Source organism: Penaeus monodon, chromosome 18 (assembly GCF_015228065.2).
Source record: "Penaeus monodon isolate SGIC_2016 chromosome 18, NSTDA_Pmon_1, whole genome shotgun sequence".
NCBI classification, from domain to species: Eukaryota; Metazoa; Arthropoda; class Malacostraca; order Decapoda; family Penaeidae; genus Penaeus; species Penaeus monodon.
In genome coordinates this window covers 38144829-38169328 of record NC_051403.1, presented here as the reverse complement: position 1 = coordinate 38169328, position 24500 = coordinate 38144829, and the positions used below count along the sequence as shown (strand labels likewise).

The 24500-nt window shown below is 29.7% G+C and overlaps 3 protein-coding genes and 1 pseudogene across 3 annotated transcripts in view; all 4 read right to left on the bottom strand.

Annotated features, from left to right (window-relative positions):
* Positions 1 to 24500, bottom strand: part of LOC119584767 — an 85502-nt gene that overhangs the window by 22240 nt on the left and 38762 nt on the right. The window lies entirely within an intron of this gene.
* LOC119584766 lies at positions 4824 to 5949 on the bottom strand (annotated as a pseudogene).
* On the bottom strand, positions 10636 to 12108 carry LOC119584765. Its single transcript, XM_037933417.1, has 2 exons — positions 12031 to 12108; positions 10636 to 11325 (listed from the first exon to the last, which is right to left on the bottom strand). Exons 1-2 carry the CDS (start codon positions 12106 to 12108, stop codon positions 10636 to 10638), a joined length of 768 nt encoding a protein of 255 aa, XP_037789345.1.
* LOC119584482 lies at positions 16444 to 17088 on the bottom strand (the record flags this gene model as incomplete). Its single annotated transcript, XM_037933125.1, has 1 exon — positions 16444 to 17088. A coding segment is annotated over one exon (645 nt), but the record flags the coding sequence as incomplete, so codon positions are not given.

The following is a 24500-nucleotide window of genomic DNA, read 5'->3' as shown; positions in this document are numbered from 1 at the left end:
TTTTTATATATGTTTGAATTTTGAATTAAAGGGGGAGATTTAAAGATACCCTTGATAAAATTGGCATATTTTTACAATTTTGCAGTGGTCTTCCCAAACCGGGGCCACGTAATTAAGGGTTTTCTTTAAGGTATTAGCTGGTATAATGTTTGGGATTTCCCAACTTAGTTGGTCGTAAAATAAAACCCCTTCGGGGTAATTTATTGTGGAAAGAAAGGTAAGGACACAACTTGGAAGTAAAAAGGGTTAAAGGGTTTTGAATGGGGGAAAGGGAAAGTCCTTTCCAAAAGGAGGGTTTTTAAAGAACCCTTGGTAAATTTTTCCCTACAAATTGGCCGGTTCTTCAAGGTGAAACCGAGATGTAAAGGGGAAGGTTTTTAGGGTTAAAACTTTATAAAGTTATGCCCGTTCCTTTTGTTTATTAAGGGGGTTTTTCTGACGTTTAAAAATTTCCCCCAAAAAAACCGCTGTGGTCTGAATAAATTAAGAAAGTTTTCCGGGTGGTTAAAACGAAAGGGAAACCAAATTCGTATTTAGTAAATAAAGGGTAGGGGGTAAAAATTATAGAGGGGAAAAGTTGAAAGTAAGTTGAAATTTTTTAAATTATGTTTGTCCCAAAAAAAGTGGAAGAAAAATTTGAGAACAAATTAAGGGAATCGGGGAAGTTTCTTTGTGCAAAGAAAGAATGGGGTGTTAAGAAAACCCAAAAATTTAAAAATTAAATTTTTACCTAATTTTTATTCCACCGTACAAAATGAAATTAAATTTTTTTTAAGGGGTTTAACTTTTTTTTTTTTGGAAAAGCCCCAAAAAACCCGGTTTAAAATGAGATCAAACTAATTAATGAATATTAAAGGGGTTTTTTAAGAAAAATAATAATAGTTTTTTAATATAAAAATTTTATTTAGATATAAATGAAATTTGTTAAAATGGTTAATTTTAAAAAATTTAGGTTTTGGTATAAATGAAATTTTGTAATATGTATAAATTTGTATTTATTTATAATTTTTTATGATTTTGTAAATAATGTTATTTATATGAATTTGTATTAAGAAATTTAATGTATTTTATGTAATTTAATTCTTGTTTAATGATATATTTTATAACAAAATTTTTTAATGAAAGAAAAAATGTTTTAAATGTATTTTAACATTTTATATTTAAAAGTTTAATATACCCTTTTTTATTAAAATTTTAAATTTTTTTATGGGTTTTTAAATTTATTTAAATATCCCAAAAATGTAAAAAATTTTAAAACATGGGGTTTTAAATAATTAATTTTTATCTAATAATATATGTAAAATTTATATAACATATGTTATATATTAAATTTAAAAAATAAAATTTTAATTTTATATGTATATTTTTAAAATTTCATAAAGTATATTTAAATTGAAAATTATAATATTTTATTTATATAATTATATTTAAAAAAAAAAAAAAAATTTTTTTTTTTTTTTTTTTTTAAAAAAATTTTTGTTTTTTTTTTTTTATTTTTGTTTTTTTAGAAAAAAATTTTTTTTAAAAAAATATACATTTTGTATATATATGTATATTTATATAGTCATGTATATATATGTTATTTAATATACAAATTGTATATATTATGTATATTTATTTTATACATATGTATTATATATGTATATTATATAATATGTATATAATGTATTATATACATGTATATATTATATTATATACATATGTATATATATGTATATTCACATATACATAGATATATATATATATGTATATATATATGTATATTTATATATATATGTATATATTTATATATATGTATATTTATATATGCATATGTATATTTATATATATATATATGTATACACGCATACATATCTAAGTATTTATGCATATATATGTGTGTATGTATATGAAAAGGAAAACAGCAGAGTAAGAAATGAAAATAAATCGTAATGTTTCGACCTCCTCACGAGTTCCTTCTTAGACGAATAATAAACCGAAATGGATGGATATATATTTATATATTTGTATATACATATAGATGTCTATATATATGTATATACAAATATATATTCACATATTTATATAAAAACAGATAGATAGACAGATAAATACATTGACATCTATCTATAGCTAGTACTAATTATAACCCAAAATCATGGGTGTTTCAACACGGGCTAATATCTAGTTATAAGAATAAATTGTACTTATGTATGGTAAGTATAATTCCTGAGTAATGAATGTAATGGATGGATGATGAGTATGATGAATGCGTGGAGAGTATAAAGAATGCGTAGCGATTATAATGTCTAGTTATAACAATAAATTGTATTTGTGTATGGTAAGGATAATGATTGAGTGATGAGTACAATGACTATGTGGTGAGTATAATGAATGTGTGGTGAGTATAATGAATATATGATGAGTATAATGAATGTGTGATGAGTATAATGAATGTATGATGAGTATAATGAATGTATGATGAGTATAATGAATGTATGATGAGTATAATGAATGTATGATGAGTATAATGAATGTATGATGAGTATAATGAATGTATGATGAGTATAATGAATGTATGATGAGTATAATGAATGCATGATGAGTATAATGAATGTATGATGAGTCGTGGCAGCAGTTGTCCCTATAACTTGTGTCACGTGCTCTTCAAGATCGGTAGCCGAGTATGTAATGCTGATGGTTTCGGGTTAAAATCTGGTATAAGTGTCTGCCCGATTCTTCTCTTTGATCATTAGATGGGTGACGTAATATGTGGAGTAAGCCAGCTTTGGTGCCTGATATTGAGATACTATATATATGTAAATGTATGGAGCATTTTATATTTCTCAAGAAGTCCTTATATCCACCGTAGCCATTTTTTTATGTAAATTAATTTGTTTATGGGTTCAACATTTATCAATATTCCTCGACAAATAGCTACAAAAAATCCTGTTAAAATCCTACTGATTGTTATGGCAAACTGCTTCAATGTATATATACATAAATATGTATATTTATATATACATATGTATATATATTTATATACATATGTATATATATGTATATTTATATATACATATGTATATATATGTACATTTATATATACATATGTATATTTATATATACATATGTATATATATGTATACAAGCATACATATATAAGTATTTATGCATATATATGTTTGTGTGTGTATGTATACGAAAAGGAAAACAGCAGAGTAAGAAATGAAAATAAATCGTAATGTTTCGACCTCCTCACGAGTTCCTTCTTAGACGAATAATAAGCAGAAATGGATGAATATATATTTATATATTTGTATATACATATAGATGTCTATATATATGTATAAATACAAATATATATTCACATATTTATATAAAAACAGATAGATAGACAGATAAATACATTGACATCTATCTATAGCTAGTACTAATTATAACCCAAAATCATGGGTGTTTCAACAAGGGTTAATATCTAGTTATAACAATAAACTGTACTTATGTATGGTAAGTATAATTACTGAGTAATGAATGTAATGGATGGATGATGAGTATAATGAATGCGTGGAGAGTATAAGGAATGTGTAGCGATTATGTCTAGTTATAACAATAAATTGTATTTGTGTATGGTAAGGATAATGATTGAGTGATGAGTACAATGACTATGTGGTGAGTATAATGAATGTGTGGTGAGTATAATGAATATATGATGAGTATAATGAATGTGTGATGAGTATAATAAATGTGTGATGAGTATAATGAATGTGTGATGAGTATAATGACTATTTGGTGAGTACAATGAATGTATGATGAGTATAATGAATATATGATGAGTATAATGCATGTGATGAGTATAATGAATGTGTGATGAGTATAATAAATGCATGATGAGTATAATGAATGTGATGAGTATAGTGAATATGTGATGAGTATAAGGAATGTGTGATGAGTATAATGAATGTGTGATGAGTATAATGAATGTATGATGAGTATAATAAATGTATGATGAGTATAATGAATGTATGATGAGTATAATGAATGCGTATCAAATCTAATTTCTAGTTATAACAATAAATTGTAGTTATGTATGGTAAGTATAATGACTGAGTGATGAGTATAATGAATGTGTGGTGAGTATAATGAATGCATGGCGAGTATTATGAATGCGTGGTGAGTATACAGAATGCGTAGCTAGTTTAATTAATGCGTAGTAAGTCGAATGAGTGCGCGGTGTGTATAGTGAATGTGCGGTAACTATAATGAATGTGCGGTGTGTAAAATGAATGTGCGGAAAAATATCATGTTAAGTTATACTGATTATTATGGAAAACTGTTTCAGTGTATATATGTATATATACATACTTATATATGTATATATACTTACCTATGTATATTCATATATATAAATATTTATCTATGTATATTTGTATATAAATATTTATCTATGTATGTTTATATAAGGTATATATACTTAAATATGCATGATTATGTGTAAATATAAATTTATGTATTTGTATATATATATACACATATGTATGTAGATAGACAGATAGATACAGACACTGGGATCTAAACATGAGCTAATTATATCCTAAAGTCACCGGGACAAGGCGTTTCAACGGAGGGTAGTTATAGCAATAAATTTTATGAATGTATGGTGAGTATAATGAGTTTGTGGTATGTATACTGAATGCATGGTATATATGCAAACTGAATGTACTGTATGTGAAAGGTTTTCCCTGTGTTCATAATGAAAAGTATATATAGAAATATTATATCTATCTTCCGTAATCAGTAGTGTTGATAGTGATGTAATTGAAACTATTTATGAATTAAAGCAGCATTTATTGATATCCCTCGACTAATGTCTCCATAATCGTTGTCACGTAATCAACGGCTTCTTTAATGTATTCAGTTTGGTATACTGTCTTGAGGATTGGCCAGGCGTTAGTCATGGTCGTAGTCACATATACAGGTAAGTATGTGATGGAAGTGTAGACATCGATTTGAGTATACGTTGCAGTGGTTGTAATGGAGGCGGTGAGAGTCTTCACAACAGATACCGTTGATAGAGTCGTGGCAGTAGTTGTTCCTACTGCTTGTGTCACGTGCTCTTCAAGATCTGGTAGCCGAGTATGTAATGCTGATGGTTTCGGGCTGATAGCTGGTATAAGTGTATGCACGATTCTTCTGTTTGATCTTCATCTGGGTAACGTACTCTGTGGAGTAAACCAGCTGTGGCACCTGATATCGAGATACCGTTTCTGTGTGAGTAATAACGTAAGGCACACAATTCGTAGTGGTAACGCTAACATAGGTAGGTATAACATGTAGGAGAGTGACAGTGGAGAGAGCAGTCCTTTTTTGCAGTCGAGTATTTGTCAAAGACACGTAAGAAGATACATCTTGACACACCTTCACAGGTAAGTCTGGCCGAAGTCCTTCACTTGATGCAAGGAAAGAGAGGGCTGTCCACAGAGCAAAAAGTTTCAAGTTCAAATTCTTACTAATTGTTATGTCTGACTGTTACACAGATGAGTTATGTTCATGAAAGGGGTGATCTGATCTTTTGTAAGAATATGTCCCAAAGAAACTCGGCATACACATGTGATCTAGAACTAATTACATCCGAAAGCCATTGGGAACAAGGGTGTTTCAACGCAGGCTAAAACCTAGTTATAATAAACTGTATTTAGATATAATAAATGTGTGATACGTATAATAAATTATAGTTAGGTATAATGAATGTGTAATATGTATAAGTTGTATTTATGTATAATGAGTGTGATGTATGTGAAATGAATGTGGTATTTATAATGAATGTTTAGTTTGTATGCTAACCGAATGTACTGTATGTGAATGGAATGTCCTGTGCATAATGACATGAATAGTATGTATAATGAAACGCATAATGTAAATGTATGGAACATTTTATACTTCTCCAGAAGTCCTTATATCCACCGTAGCCATTTTTTAATGTGAATTAGTTTGTTTATGGGTTCAACATTTATTAATATTCATCGACGAATAGCTACAAAAAAATCCAGTTATCTATCTTATCTATGTATATTTACATATATAGATATTTATCTATGTATATTTACATATATAGATACTTATCTATGTATATTTATATATATGTATAAATATACTTAAATATGTATATTTATGTGTATATATAAATGTATGCATTTGTATATATATATATATATATATATATATATATATATACATAGATAGATAGACATATACAGACACTGAGATCTAAACAAGAGCTAATTATATCCCGAAGTCACCGGGAGAAGGGCGTTAGTTATAGCAATAAATTTTAGTCATGTTTGTGTGATATGTATGATGAATTGTATCTATGCATAAAAAGATGTTTGATATACATGATAAATTGTAGCTATGTATAATGGATGTGCGGTAAGTATAATGAATGTATGGTGAGTATAATGAGTTTGTGGTATGTATACTGAATGCATGGTATGTATGCAAACTGAATGTATTGTATGTGAAAGGTATGTCCTGTGTAGTGATTTGCAACGCCCCTGGCTAGCGGTAGCGGGCGTGCCAGGGTGAAGGGCTGCAGTACTGCCAACCTTATTCTTTAGTCTCGTTTGGGTGATTGCGTCCCCGAGTCTGACTCTTTGTTCTTATATTTTAAAACCATAAAAACAGGTACTGGGTAAGATAAAATAAAAAAAAGAAAAGAAAAAGGCACGGATAAAACAATGAAATAGGTAAAACAGCAGAGAATCATGAACAAATAAAAATGACTGAGGGTGGGGGGCAAACAAGAGAATTCTGATCATTTATACATTTATTTAGGCACCGGATTATCTTTATTCAGTTTGTATGTATAGCATGTGCACTTGGCCACGTACTTACAAATATCCAGGCGACAAAAAATCAGCAGCCAAATCATACACCCACTCCTCAGTCACACGGCAAAAACAGATCCCCCTCAAGGAGGTGTTAAGCCTCTCAAGGTAAGAGAAAAAAAGAGAGCCCGAGTATAAAGTGCGGCCCATTTTAAAGGTAGAGGGCGCGCACGCTCTCTGTAAACAAGTTATATTAAAACTTCCCCGTAAATGATTAAATAAGGATAGTAAAAATAATTAGAAGATAAAATGATAACCAAAACACTACGAAGTGATAAAGCAATAAAGGTACAGGGATAAAAGAGTAAACAACAATAACAGGAAATGCTGAAGAAAACGTAAAACTGGAAAAACGGGGGTAACTTAAGAAAAAAAAGTATAATGAGGACGAGATAAAAAGAAAAAGAATCAACACATGCACACACATCACACAAGCTAGAAGGGCAAACTGAACATAAAACATAAAAGTACAAACTGAACATAAATCATAAAAGTACAAACTGAACATAAAACATAAAAGTGCAAACTGAACATAAAAAGGTAAAACTACAATCACAGGATTGTCAATAGTCTTTAAAGTATATTCAGGTGCCGAGAGGCAGTCGCAATCACTGTTCCCGACGAAAGTCTACGGGATCCGTCACCGGCAATAGAGAGGGATGCAGCGGTTTGTTTCACTACATCCTGTGTTCATAATGAAAAGTATATATAGAATATTAATATTCCTCGACTAATGGCTACAAAAAATCCTGTTAAAATCCTACTGATTGTTATAGGAAACTGCTTCAATGTATATATACATATATATATGTATATTTATATAGGCATATGTATATATATGTATATTTATATATACATATGTGTATATATGTATATTTATATATACATATGTATATATATGTATATTTATATATACATATGTATATATATATGTATATTTATATATACATATGCATATATATGTATACAAGCATACATATATCAGTATTTATGCATATATATATGTGTGTGTGTGTATGTATACGAAACGGAAAAAAGGAGAGTAAGAAATAAAAATAAATCGTAATGTTTCGACCTCCTCACGAGATCCTTATTAGAAGAATAATAAACCGAAATGGATGAATATATATGTATATATTTGTATATACATATAGATGTCTATATATATGTATATATACATATAGATGTCTATATATATGTATATATACAAATATATATTCACATATTTATACAAAAACAGATAGATAGACAGATAAATACATTGATGATGAGTATAAGGAATGTAGGATGAGTATAAGGAATGTATGATGAGTATAAGGATATATTTGTATATACATATAGAAGTGTATATATATGTATAAATACAAATATATATTCACATATCTATATAAAAACAGATAGATAGACCGATAAATACATTGACATCTATCTATAGCTAGTACTAATTATAACCCAAAATCATGGGTGTTTCAACACGGACTAATATCTAGTTATAACAATAAACTGTATTTATGAATGGTAAGTATAGTTATTGAGTACTGAATGTAATGGATGGATGATGAGTATAATGAATGCGTGGAGAGTACAAAGAATGCGTAGCGATTATAATGTCTAGTTATAACAGTCAATTGTATTTGTGTATGGTAGGGATAATGATTGAGTGATGATTACAATGACTATTTGATGAGTATAATGAATGTATGATGAGTATAATGAATGTGTGATGAGTATAATGAATGTGTAATGATATAATGAATGTGTGATGAGTATAATGAATGTGTGATGCGTATAATGAATGTGTGATGAGTATAATGAATGTATGATGAGTATAATGAATATGTGATGAGTATAATGAATGTGTGATGAGTATAATGAATGCATGATGAGTATAATGAATGTATGATGAGTATAATGAATGTATGATGAGTGTAATGAATGTATGATGAGTATAATGAATGTATGATGAGTATAATGAATGAATGATGAGTATAATGAATGTATGATGAGTAAAATGAATGTATGATGAGTGTACTGAATGTATGATGAGTATAATGAAAGTGTGGTGGTATAATGAATGCGTATTAAGTCTAATTTCTAGTTATAACAATATATTGTAGTTATGTATGGTAATAAATGTATGATGAGTATAATGAATGTGTGGTGGGTATAATGAATGCGTGATGAGTATAATGAATGTGTGATGAGTATAAAGAATGTGTGATGAGTATAATGAATGTGTGATGAGTATAATGAATGTGTGATGAGTATAATGAATGCATGACAGTAGAATGAATGCATGGTGAGTATAATTAATGTATGAGTATAATGAATGTATGATGAATATAATGAATGTGTGATGAGTATAATGAATGTGTGATGAGTATAATGAATGCGTATGAAGTCTAATTTCTAGTTATAACAATGAATTGTAGTTATGTATGGTAAGTATAATGAGATGAGTATAATGAATATGTGGTAAGGATATGATGAATGGGTAGCGAGTATAATGAATGTGTGGTGAGTATAATGAATGCATGGCGAGTATTATGAATGCGTGGTGAGTATAAAGAATGCGTAGCGAGTATAATGAATGCATGATGAGTATAATGAATATGATGAGTATAATGAATATGATGAGTATAATGAATGTGTGATGAGTATAATGAATGTGTGATGAGTATGATGAATGTATGATGAGTATAATGAATACATGACGAGTATAATGAATGCATGATGAGTATAATGAATGTATGATGAGTATAATGAATGTGTGGTGGGTATAATGAATGCGTATTAAGTCTAATTTCTAGTTATAACAATATATTGTAGTTATGTATGGTAAGTATAATGACTGAGTGATGAGTATAATGAATATGTGGTAAATATAATGAATGCGTAGCGAGTATAATGAATGCATGGCGAGTATTATGAATGCGTGGTGAGTATACAGAATGCGTAGCTAGTTTAATTAATGCGTAGCAAGTCGAATGAGTGCGCGGTGTGTGTATAGTGAATGTGCGGTAACTACAATGAATGTGCGGTGTGTATAATGAAAGTACGGTTTGTATAATGAATATGCGGAAAAATATCATGTTAAGTCATACTGATTATTATGGACAACTGTTTCAGTGTATATATGTATGTATATATACATACTTATATATGTATATATACTTACTTACCTTACCTTACTTAAATATATATATATATATATATATATATATATATATATATATAAATATATATATATTTGTATATATAAATATATATATATATATATATATATATATATATATTTGTATATATAAATATATATATATATATTTGTATATATAAATATATATATATATATATTTGTATATATAAATATTTATCTATGTATGTTTATATATATGTATATATACTTAAATATGCATGTTTATGTGTACACATAATATATATTTGTATATATATATACACATATATAGATAGATAGACAGATAGATACTGACACTGGGATCTAAACATGAGCTAATTATATCCCAAAGTCACCGGGATAAGGCGTTTCAACAGAGGCTAGTTATAGCAATAAATTTTATGAATGCATGGTGAGTATAATGAGTTTGCGGTATGTATACTGAATGCATGGTATATATGTAAACTGCATTCAGTACTGTTCATAATGAAAAGTATATATAGAAATATTATATCTATCTTCCGTAATCAGTCGCGTTGATAGTGATGTAATTGAAACTATTTATGAATTAAAGTACCATTTATTGATATCCCTCGACTAATAGCTATGAGCATCATGACAGTGATATGCTGTCGATGTCTCCATAATCGTTGTCACGTAATCAACGGCTTCTTTAATGTATTCAGTCTGGTATACTGTCTTGAGGATTGGCCAGGCGTTAGTCATGGTCGTAGTCACATATACAGGTAAGTATGTGATGGAAGTGAGGACATCGATTTGAGTATATATTGCAGTGGTTGTAATGGAGGCGGTGAGAGTCTTCACAACAGATACCGTTGATAGAGTCGTGGCAGTAGTTGTTCCTACTGCTTGTGTCACGTGCTCTTCAAGACCGGTAGCCGAGTATGTAATGCTGATGGTTTCGGGCTGATAGCTGGTATAAGTGTATGCACGATTCTTCTGTTTGATCTTCATCTGGGTAACGTACGAGTAAGCCAGCTGTGGCGCCTGATATCGAGATACCGTTTCCGTGTGAGTAATAGCGTAAGGCACACAATTCGTAGTGGTAACGCTAACATAGGTAGGTATAACATCTAGGAGAGTGACAGTGGAGAGAGCAGTCCTTTTTTGCAGTCGAGTATTTGTCAAAGACACGTAAGAAGATACATCTTGACACACCTTCACAGGTAAGTCTGGCCGAAGTCCTTCACTTGATGCATGCAAAGAGAGGGCTGTCCACAGAGCAAAAAGTTTCATGTTCAAATTCTTACTAATTGTTATGTCTGACTGTTACACAGATGAATTATGTTCATGAAGGGGGTGATCTGATCTTTTGTAGGAATATGTCCCAAAGAAACTCGGCATACACATGAGATTTAGAACTAATTACATCCCAAAGTCACTGGGAACAAGGGTGTTTCAACGCAGGCTAATACCTAGTTATAATAAACTGTATTTAGATATAATTAATATGTGATATGTGTAATGAATTATAGTTAGGTATAATGAATGTGTAATATGTATAAGTTGTATTTATGTTTAATGAGTGTGATGTATGTGAAATGAATGTGGTATTTATAATGAATGTTTAGTATGGGAGAAGGGCGTTAGTTATAGCAATAAATTTTAGTCATGATTGTGAGATATGTATGATGAATTGAATCTATGCATAAAAAGATGTGTGATATACATGATAAATTGTAGCTATGTATAATGGATGTGCGGTAAGTATAATGAATGTATGGTGAGTATAATGAGTATGTATACTGAATGCATGGTATGTATGGAAACTGAATGTACTGCATGTGAAAGGTATGCCCTGTGTTCATAATGAAAAGTATATATAGAAATATTATATCTATCTTCTGTAATCAGTCGTGTTGATAGTGATGTAATTGAAACTATTTATGCATTAAAGCAGCATTTATTGATATCCCTCGACTAATAGCTATGAGCATCATGCCAGTGATATGCTGTCGATGTCTCTATAACCGTTGTCACGTAATCAACGGCTTCTTTAATGTATTCAGTCTGGTATACTGTTTTGAAGATTGGCCAGGCGTTAGTCATGGTCGTAGTCACATATACAGGTAAGTATGTGATGGAAGTGTAGACATCGACTTGAGACTTGTGATATGTATAATAGATTATATTTAGGTAAAATGAATGTGTAATATGTATAAGTTGTATTTATTTTTTATGAGTGTGATGTATGTGAAATGAATGTGGTATTTATAATGAATGTTTAGTATGTATGCAAACTGAATGTACTGTATGTGAATGGAATGTCCTGTGTGCATAATGACATGAATAGTATGTATAATGAAACGCATAATGGAAATGTATGGAACATTTTATACTTCTGAATCAGTCCTTATATCCACCGTAACCATTTGTTCATGTAAATTAATTTGTTTATGGATTTAACATTTATTAATAATCCTCGACTAATGGCTACAAAAAATCCTGTTAAAATCCTACTGATTGTTATGAGAAACTGCTTCAATGTATATATACATATATATATGTATATTTATATAGGCATATGTATGTATATGTATATTTAGATATACATATGTATATATATGTATATTTATATATACATATGTATATGTATGTATACAAGCATACATATATCAGTATTTATGCATATATATATGTGTGTGTGTGTGTATGTATATGAAACGGAAAAAAGCAGAGTAAGAAATAAAAAATAAATCGTAATGTTTCGACCTCCTCACGAGTTCCTTATTAGACGAATAATAAACCGAAATGGATGAATATATATGTATATATTTGTATATACATATAGATGTCTATATATATGTATATATACAAATATATATTCACATATCTATATAAAAAACAGATAGATAGACCGATAAATACATTGATATCTATCTATAGCTAGTACTAATTATAACCCAAAATCATGGGTGTTTCAACACGGGCTAATATGTAGTTATAACAACAAATTGTACTTATGTATGGTAAGTATAGTTACTGAGTACTGAATGTAATGGATGGATGATGAGTATAATGAATGCGTGGAGAGTACAAAGAATGCGTAGCGATTATAATGTCTAGTTATAACAGTCAATTGTATTGTGTATGGTAGGGATAATGATTGAGGGATGATTACAATGACTATTTGATGAGTATAATGAATGTATGATGAGTATAATGAATATATGATGAGTATAACGAATGTGTGATGAGTATAATGAATGTGTGATGCGTATAATGAATGTGTGATGAGTATAATGAATGTATGATGAGTATAATGAATGTATGATGAGTATAATGAATGTATGATGAGTATAATGCATGTGTGATGAGTACAATGAATGTGTGATGAGTATAATGAATGTGTGATGAGTATAATGAATGTATGATGAGTATAATGAATGTATGATTAGTATAATGAATGTGTGGTGCATATAATGAATGCGTATCAAGTCTAATTTCTAGTTATAACAATAAATTGTAGTTATGTATGGTAAGTATAATGACTGAGTGATGAGTATAAAGAATATGTGGTGAATATAGTGAATGCGTAGCGAGTATAATGAATATATGGTGAGTATAATGAATGCATGGCGAGTATTATGAATGCGTGGTGAGTATAAAGAATGCGTAGCGAGTTGAATGAGTGCGCGGTATGTATAGTGAATGTGCGGTAATTATAATGAATGTGCGGTGTGTAAAATGAATGTCCGGTTGGTATAATGAATGTACGGTGTGTATAATGAATGTGCGGAAAAATATCATGTTAAGTCATACTGATTATTATGGAAAACTGTTTCAGTGTATATATGTATATATATATACTTATATATGTATATATACTTACTTACCTATGTATATTTATATATATATAAATATTTATCTATGTATATTTATATATATAAATATTTATATATATATATTTGTATATATAAATATTTATCTATGTATGTTCATATATATGTATATATACTTAAATATGCATGTTTATGTGTACATATAAATTTATGTATTTGTATATATATACACATATATAGATAGATAGACAGATAGATACTGACACTGGGTTCTAAACATGAGCTAATTATATCCCAAAGTCAACGGGACAAGGCGTTTCAACAGAGGCTAGTTATAGCAATAAATTTTATGAATGCATGGTGAGTATAATGAGTTTGCGGTATGCATACTGAATGCATGGTATATATGCAAACTGCATTCAGTACTGTATGTGAAAGGTATTAACCTGTGTTCATAATGAAAAGTATATATAGAAATATTATATCTATCTTCCGTAATCAGTCGTGTTGATAGTGATGTAATTGAAACTATTTATGAATTAAAGTAGCATTTATTGATATCCCTCGACTAATAGCTATGAGCATCATGACAGTGATATGCTGTCGATATCTCCATAATCGTTGTCACGTAATCAACGGCTTCTTTAATGTATTCAGTCTGGTATACTGTCTTGAGGATTGGCCAGGCGTTAGTCATGGTCGTAGTCACATATACAGGTAAGTATGTGATGGAAGTGAGGACACCGATTTGAGTATATGTTGCAGTGGTTGTAATGGAGGCGGTGAGAGTCTTCAGAACAGATATGATGAATATAATGAATGTATGATGAGTATAATGAATATATGATGGGTATAATGAATGTATGATGAGTATAATGAATGTATAATGAGTATAATGAATGTATGGTGGGTATAATGAATGCGTATGAAGTCTAATATCTAGTTATAACAATGAATTGTAGTTATTTATGGTAAGTATAATGACTGAGTGATGAGTATAATGAATATGTGGTAAAGATAATGACTGCGTAGCGAGTATAATGAATGTATGGTGAGTATAATGAATATATGATGAGTATATTGAATGTGTGATGAGTATAATGAATGTGTGATGAGTATAATGAATGTGTGATGAGTATAATGAATGTGTGATGAGTATAATGCATGTGTGATGAGTATAATGAATGTGTGATGAGTATAATGAATGTGTGATGAGTATAATGAATGTATGATGAGTATAATGAATGCATGATGAGTATAATAAATGTATGATGAGTATAATGAATGCATGGTGAGTATAATGAATGCGTATAAGTCTAATTTCTAGTTATAACAATAAATTGTAGTTATGTATGGTAAGTATAATGACTGAGTGATGAGTATAATGAATATGTGGTAAATATAATGAATGCGTAGCGAGTGTAATGAATGTGTGGTGAGTATAATGAATGCATGGCGAGTATTATGAATGCGTGGTGAGTATAAAGAATGCGTAGCGAGTATAATGAATGTATGATGAGTATAATGAATATATGATGAGTATATTGAATGTGTGATGAGTATAATGAATGTGTGATGAGTATAATGAATGTGTGATGAGTATAATGAATGTGTGATGAGTATAATGAATGCATGATGAGTATAATGAATGTATGATGAGTATAATGAATGCGTATCAAGTCTAATTTCTAGTTATAACAATAAATTGTAGTTATTTATGGTAAGTATAATGACTGAGTGATGAGTATAATGAATATGTGGTAAATATAATGAATGCGTAGCGAGTATAATGAATGTGTGGTGAGTATAATGAATGCATGGCGAGTATTATGAATGCGTGGTGAGTATAAAGAATGCGTAGCGAGTTTAATTAATGCGTAGCAAGTCGAATGAGTGCGCGGTGTGTATAATGAAAGTACGGTGTGTATAATGAATATGCGGAAAAATATCATGTTAAGTCATACTGATTGTTATGGAAAACTGTTTTAGTGTATATATGTATATATACATACTTATATATGTATATATACTTACTTACCTATGTATATTTATATATATAAATATTCATCTATGTATATTTATATATAAATATTTATCTATGTATATTTACATATATAGATATATATATATATATATTTGTATATATAAATATATATATATATATATTTGTATATATAAATATTTATCTATGTATGTTTATATATATGTATATATACTTAAATATGCATGTTTATTTGTACATATAAATTTATGTATCTGTATATAAATATACACATATATAGATAGATAGATACTGACACTGGGATCTAAACATGAACTAATTATATCCCAAAGTCACGGGGATAAGGCGTTTCAACAGAGGCTAGTTATAGCAATAAATTTTATGAATGCATGGTGAGTATAATGAGTTTGCGGTATGTATACTGAATGCATGGTATATATGCAAACTGCATTCAGTACTGTATGTGAAAGGTATTAACCTGTTTTCATAATGAAAAGTATATATAGAAATATTATATCTATCTTCCGTAATCAGTCGTGTTGATAGTGATGTAATTGAAACTATTTATGAATTAAAGTAGCATTTATTGATATCCCTCGGCTAATAGCTATGAGCATCATGACAGTGATATGCTGTCGATGTCTCCATAATCGTTGTCACGTAATCAACGGCTTCTTTAATGTATTCAGTTTGGTATACTGTCTTGAGGATTGGCCAGGCGTTAGTCATGGTCGTAGTCATATATACAGGTAAGTATGTGATGGAAGTGAGGACATCGATTTGAGTATATGTTGCAGTGGTTGTAATGGAGGCGGTGAGAGTCTTCAGAACAGATACCGTTGATAGAGTCGTGGCAGCAGTTGTTCCTACTGCTTGTGTCACGTGCTCTTCAAGATCGGTAGCCGAGTATGTAATGCTGATGGTTTCTGGCTGATAGCTGGTATAAGTGTACGCACGATTCTTCTGTTTGATCTTCATCTGGGTAACGTACTCTGTGGAGTAAGCCAGCTGTGGCGCCTGATATCGAGATACCGTTTCCGTGTGAGTAATAGCGTAAGGCACACAATTCGTAGTGGTAACGCTAACATAGGTAGGCATAACATCTAGGAGAGTGACAGTGGAGAGAACCGTCCTGACTTGTAGTCGAGTATTTGTCAAAGACACGTAAGAAGATACATCTTGACATACCTTCATAGGTAAGTCTGGCCGAAGTCCTTCACTTGATGCATGCAAAGAGAGGGCTGTATATATATGTATATATATGTATATATATGTATATATATGTATATATATGTATATATATGTATATATATATGTATATATATCTATATTTATATATACATATGTATATATATGTATATTTATATATACATATATATATGTATATATATGTATATTTATATATACATATGTATATATATGTATATATATGTATATTTATATAGACATATGTATATATATGTATATTTATATAGACATATGTATATATATGTATATTTATATATACATATGTATATATATGTATATTTATATAGACATATGTATATATATGTATATATATGTATATTTATATATACATATGTATATATATATGTATATATATGTATATTTATATATATGTGTATATATATGTTTATATATATATATATATATATATATATATATATATATATATATATATGTATGTACATGAAAAGGAAAACAGTAGAGTAAGAAAAGAAAATAAATCTTAATGTTTCGACCTCCTCACGAGTTCCTTCTTAGACGAATAATAAACAGAAATGGATGAATATATATGTATATATTTGTATATACATATAGATGCCTATATATATGTATATATACAAATGTATATTCACATATTTATATAAAAACAGATAGATAGACAGATAAATACATTGACATCTATAGCTAGTACTAATTATAACCCAAAGTCATGGGCGTTTCAACACGGGCTTATATATAATGTCTAATTATATCAATAAATTGTACTTATGTATGGTAAGTATAGTTACTGAGTAATGAATGTAATGGATGGATGATGAGTATAATGAATGCGTGGAGAGTATAAAGAATGCGTAGCGATTATAATGTCTAGTTATAACAATAAATTGTACTTGTGTATGGTAACGATAATGATTGCGTGATGAGTACAGTGACTATGTGGTGAGTATAATGAATGTATGATGAGTATAATGAATGCATGATGAGTATAATGAATGTATGATGAGTATAATGAATGTGGTGAGTATTATGAATGTGTGGTGAGTATAATGAATGCGTAGCGAGTGTAATTTCTAGTTATGAAAATAAATTGTAGTTGTGTATGGTAAGTATAATGACTGAGTGATGAGTATAATGAACGTGTGCTGTATATAGTAATGCGTAGCGAGTATAATGAATGCGTGTTAAGTATAATAAATGCATGGCGAGTATTATGAATGCGTGGTGAGCATAATGAATGCGTGGTGAGCATAATGAAGTCTAATGAGTGCACGGTGTGTATAATGAATGTGCAGTGAGTAAAATAATGTGCGGTGTGTATGATAAATGTGCGGTGAGTATAATGAATGTGCGGTAAAATGTCATGTTAAGTCATACTTATTGTTATGACAAGCTGTTTCAGTGTAAATATGTATATATACATACTTATATATGTATATATACATACTTATATAAGTATATATACATACTTATATAAGTATATATACATACTTATATTTGTATATATATACATACTTATATATGTATATATCTATATATAGATACTTATCTATGTATATTTATATATATGTATATATATACTTAAATATGTATATTTATGTGTATATATAAATGTATGTATTTGTATATATATACACATACATAGATAGACAGATACAGACACTGAAATCTAAACAAGAGCTAATTATATCCCGAAGTCACCGGGAGAAGGGCGTTAGTTATAGCAATAAATTTTAGTCATGTTTGTGTGATATGTATGATGAATTGTATCTATGCATAAAAAAATGTGTGATAAGTATAATGAATACGGGGTAAGTATAATGAATATGGGGTAAGTATAATGAATATGGGGTAAGTATAATGAATATGGGGTAAGTATAATGAATATGGGGTAAGTATAATGAATATGGGGTAAGTATAATGAATATGGGGTAAGTATAATGAATATGGGGTAAGTATAATGATATGGGGTAAGTATAATGAATATGGGGTAAGTATAATGAATATGGGTAAGTATAATGAATATGGGGTAAGTATAATGAATATGGGGTAAGTATAATGGATATGGGGTAAGTATAATGAATATGGGGTAAGTATAATGAATATAAGGCCGCGGTGGCCGAATGGGTAGAGTATCGGACTCAAGACTGTCACGACGGCAATCTGAGTTCGAGGGTTCGAGTCACCGGCCGACGCGTTGTTTCCTTGGGCAAGGAACTTCACCTCGATTGCCTACCTAGCCACTGGGTGGGCAAGCCAGCCCAAGTCAGTGCTGGTCCCAAGCCCGGATAAAATACTGAGAATGATTAGCTAAAAAGGTAACACCGGCACCCTCCGTGGAAAGGAACTGGGGACCCTACCACTTACTCACTCCAAGAGCATCACAACATGAAAACTACAATTAAGTATCATGCTGTGACCACGGCGGCTCAGACATGAACCTACCGTTAAAAGAAGAAGAGATAATGAATATGGGTAAGTATAATGAATATGGGTAAGTATAATAAATATGGGTAAGTATAATGAATATAGGTAAGTATAATGAATATGGGGTAAGTATAATGAATATACGGTAAGTATAATGAATGTGCGGTGAGTATAATGAATGTTCGGTAAGTATAATGAATGTTCGGTAAGTATAATGAGTGTTTGGTAAGTATAATGAATATTTCGTAAGTATAATGAATGTCTGTTAAGTATAATGAATGTTTCGTAAGTATAATGAATGTCTGTTAAGTATACTGAATATTTGGTAAATATGAATGCTTGGTTAGTATAATGAATGTTTGGTAAGTATAATGAATGTGTGTTAAGTATAATGAATGTACTTATGTTTAAGTACTTGCACTTATTTTGAATTAATTGTTGTATCAATAGCACTTAATGTTTAATGAATTGTACGTTTGTAAATTACACTGTGCTCGAGTATAGTGAATTGGTCTCGTGCTTAATTTATTGTATTTCTGTGTAATGAATTGTACATCTGTATAATGAACTGTAAATGAGTTTAATTAATTATAATTATGTATAATTAATTGTAGATGTGTATAATTACTTGTAGTTGTGTATAATTACTTGTAGTTGTGTATGATTAACTGTAGTTGTGTATAATTAATTGTAGTTGTGTATAATTAATTGTAGTTGTGTATAATTAATTGTAGTTGTGTATAATTAATTGTATGTAAGTATTATGAATTATGCTCGTGTATAGTGAATTGTGCTTCCGATTTCCTTTGTCAAGACATTATATTGTCTACTTATAACAATAAATTGTGGTTATGTATGGCAAGTATAATGCCATGTTAAGTCATGCTGATTGTTATGAGAAGCTGCTTCAGTATATATACATACTTATATATGTGTATATACTTATCTATGTATATTTATATATATAAATACTAATCTTTGTATATTTATATATATGTATATATATACTTAAATATGTATATTTATGTGTATATCTAAATATATGTATTTGTATATATATACACATAGATAGATAGATACAGACACTGAGATCTAAATGAGAGCTAATTATATCCCAAAGTCACCGGGACAAGGGCGTTTCAACAGAGGTTAGTTATAGCAGTAAATTTTAGTTATGTTTGTGATATATATGATGAATTGTATCTATGAGTGGTGAGTGGTGTGGTGAGTATAATGAGATTGTGGTATGTATACTGAATGCATGGTGTGTATGCAAACTGAATATGGTATGTATGCAAACTGAATACGTGGTATGTATGCAAACTGAACGTACTGTATGTGAAAGGTATGCCCTGTGTTCATAATGAAAAGTATACATAGAAATATATCTATCTTCCGTAATTAGTCGTGTTGATAGTGATGTAATTGAAACTATTTATGAATTAAAGCAGCATTTATTGATATCCCTCGGCTAATAGCTATGAGATCATGACAGTGATATGCTGTCGATGTCTCCATAACCTTGTCACGTAATCAACGGTTTCTTTAATGTATTCAGTCTGGTATACTGTCTTGAGGATTGGCCAGGCGTTAGTCATGGTCGTAGTCACATATACAGGTAAGTATGTGATGGAAGTGTAGACATCGACTTGAGTATCTGTTGCAGTGGTTGTAATGGAGGCGGTAAGAGTCTTCATAACAGATACCGTTGATAGAGTCGTGGCAGTAGTTGTCCCTACAACTTGTGTCACGTGCTCTTCAAGATCGGTAGCCGAGTATGTAATGCTGATGGTTTCGGGTTGATATCTGGTATAAGTGTATGCCCGATTCTTCTCTTTGATCATTAGTTGGCTGACGTAAAATGTGGAATAAGCCAGCAGTGGCGCCTGATATTGAGATACCGTTTCTGTGTGAGTATAGCGTAAGGCACACAATTCGTAGTGGTAACGCTAACATAGGTTGGTATAACATCTAGGAGAGTGACAGTGGAGCGAACCGTCTGACTTGCAGTCGAGTATTTGTCAAAGACACGTAAGAAGATACATCTTGACACACCTTCACAGGTAAGTCTGGCCGAAGTCCTTCACTTGGTGCAAGCAAAGAGAGGGCTGTCCACAGAGCAAAAAGTTTCATGTTCAAATTCTTACTAATTGTTATGCCTGACTGTTACACAGATGAATTATGCTCATGAAGGGGGTGATCTGATCTTTTGTAGGAATATGTCCCAAAGAAACTCGGCATACACATGAGATCCAGAACTAATTACATCCCAAAGTCACTGGAAAAAGGATGTTTCAATGCAGGCTAATACTAGTTATAATAAACTGTATTTAGAATAATAAATGTGTGATACGTATAAAAATTATAGTTAGGTATATTGAATGTGTAATATGTATAAGTTGCAATTATGTATAATGAGTGTGATGTATGTGAAATGAATGTGGTATTTATAATGAATGTTAGTATGTATGCAAATAAATGTTCTGTATATGAATGGAATGTCTTGTGTGCATAATGACATGAATAGTATGTATAATGAAACGCATAATGTAAATGTATGGAACATTTCATACTTCTTAGTCAGTCCTTATATCCACCGTTGCCATTTTTTATGTAAATCAATTTGTTTATGGGTTCAACATTTATTAATATTCCTCGACTAATAGCTACAAAAAATCCTGTTAAAATCCTACTGATTGTTATGGCAAACTGCTTGAATGTATATCTAAATATATGTATTTGTATATATATACACATAGATAGATAGATAGATACAGACACTGAGATCTAAATGAGAGCTAATTATATCCCAAAGTCACCGGGACAAGGGCGTTTCAACAGAGGTTAGTTATAACAGTAAATTTTAGTTATGTTTGTGATATATATGATGAATTGTATCTATGAGTGGTGAGTGGTGTGGTGAGTATAATGAGATTGTGGTATGTATACTGAATGCATGGTATATATGAAAACTGAATATGGTATGTATGCAAACTGAATATACTGTATGTGAAAAGTATGCTCTGTGTTCATAATGAAAAGTATACATAGAAATATATCTATCTTCCGTAATCAGTCGTGTTGATAGTGATGTAATTGAAACTATTTATGAATTAAAGCAGCATTTATTGATATCCCTCGACTAATAGCTATGAGCATCATGACAGTGATATGCTGTCGATGTCTCCATAACCGTTGTCACGTAATCAACGGCTTCTTTAATGTATTCAGTCTGGTATACTGTCTTGAGGATTGGCCAGGCGTTAGTCATGGTCGTAGTCACATATATAATAAATGTGTGATATGTATAATAAATTATAGTTAGGTATAATGAATGTGTAATATGTAAAAGTTATATTTATGTATAATGAGTGTGATGTATGTGAAATGAATGTGGTATTTATAATGAATGTTTAGTATGTATGCAAATTGAATGTACTGTATGTGAATGGAATGTCTTGTGTGCATAATGACATGAATAGTATGTATAATGAAACGTATAATGTAAATGTATGGAACATTTTATACATTTATGGAACATTTATTAATATTCCTCGACTAATAGCTACAAAAATCCTGTTAAATCCTACTGATTGTTATGGCAAACTACTGTGATTAAAATGTATAATATACATATTATATTGTACTATATGTTATTTATAATATAATATATAGTATATATATATACATGTATGTTTATATATGCATATGTATATTTATATATATATATATATATATATATATATATATATATATGTATACACGCATACTATATAAGTATTTATGCATATATATATAAGTATTTATGCATATATATATATATATATATATATATATATATATATATCTGTGTGTGTGTGTGTATGTATATGAAAAGGAGCAGAGCAAGAAATGAAAATAAATCTTAATGTTTCGACCTCCTCACGAGTTCCTTCTTAGACGAATAATAAACAGAAATGGATGAATATATATGTATATATTTGTATATACATATAGATGCCTATATATATGTATATATACAAATGTATATTCACATATTTATATAAAAACAGATAGATAGACAGATAAATACATTGACATCTATAGCTAGTACTAATTATAACCCAAAGTCATGGGTGTTTCAACACGGGCTTATATATAATGTCTAATTATAACATATGTATGGTAAGTATAGTTACTGAGTAATGAATGTAATGGATGTATGATGAGTATAATGAATGCGTGGAGAGTATAAAGAATGCGTAGCGATTATAATGTCTAGTTATAACAATAAATTGTACTTGTGTATGGTAAGGATAATGATTGCGTGATGAGTACAATGACTATGTGGTGAGTATAATGAATGTGTGGTGAGTATAATGAATGCGTAGCGAGTGTAATTTCTAGTTATAAAAATAAATTGTAGTTATATATGGTAAGTATAATGACTGAGTGATGAGTATAATGAATGCGTGGTAAGTATAATAAATGCATGGCGAGTATTATGAATGCGTGGTGAGCATAATGAATGCGTGGTGAGCATAATGAATGCGTGGTGAGCATAATGAATGCGTCGCAAGTCTAATGAGTGCACGGTGTGTATAATGAATGTGCGGTGAGTAAAATAATGTGCGGTGTGTATGATAAATGCGCGGTGAGGATAATGTATACGCAGTGTGTATAATGAATGTGCGGTGAGTATAATGAATGTGCGGTAAAATGTCATGTTAAGTCATACTTATTGTTATGACAAGCTGTTTCAGTGTAAATATGTATATATACATACTTATATATGTATATATACATACTTATATATGTATATATACATACTTATATATGTATATATACATACTTATATATGTATATATACATACTTATATAAGTATATATATATACATACTTATATAAGTAATATGTATACATACTTATATAAGTATATATATACATACTTATATAAGTATATATATCATACTTATATATTATATATCATAATATATATACATATATATATTATATTATATAAGTAT

Coding starts and splice junctions, on each gene's coding strand:
- LOC119584765 (XM_037933417.1), bottom strand. CDS start 12,108: ATGACTAACGCCTGGCCAATCTTCAAAACAGTATACCAGACTGAATAC. Junction 11,326..12,030: donor CCGTTGATTACGTGACAACG/GTTATAGAGACA, acceptor TCTGTGTAACAG/TCAGACATAACAATTAGTAA.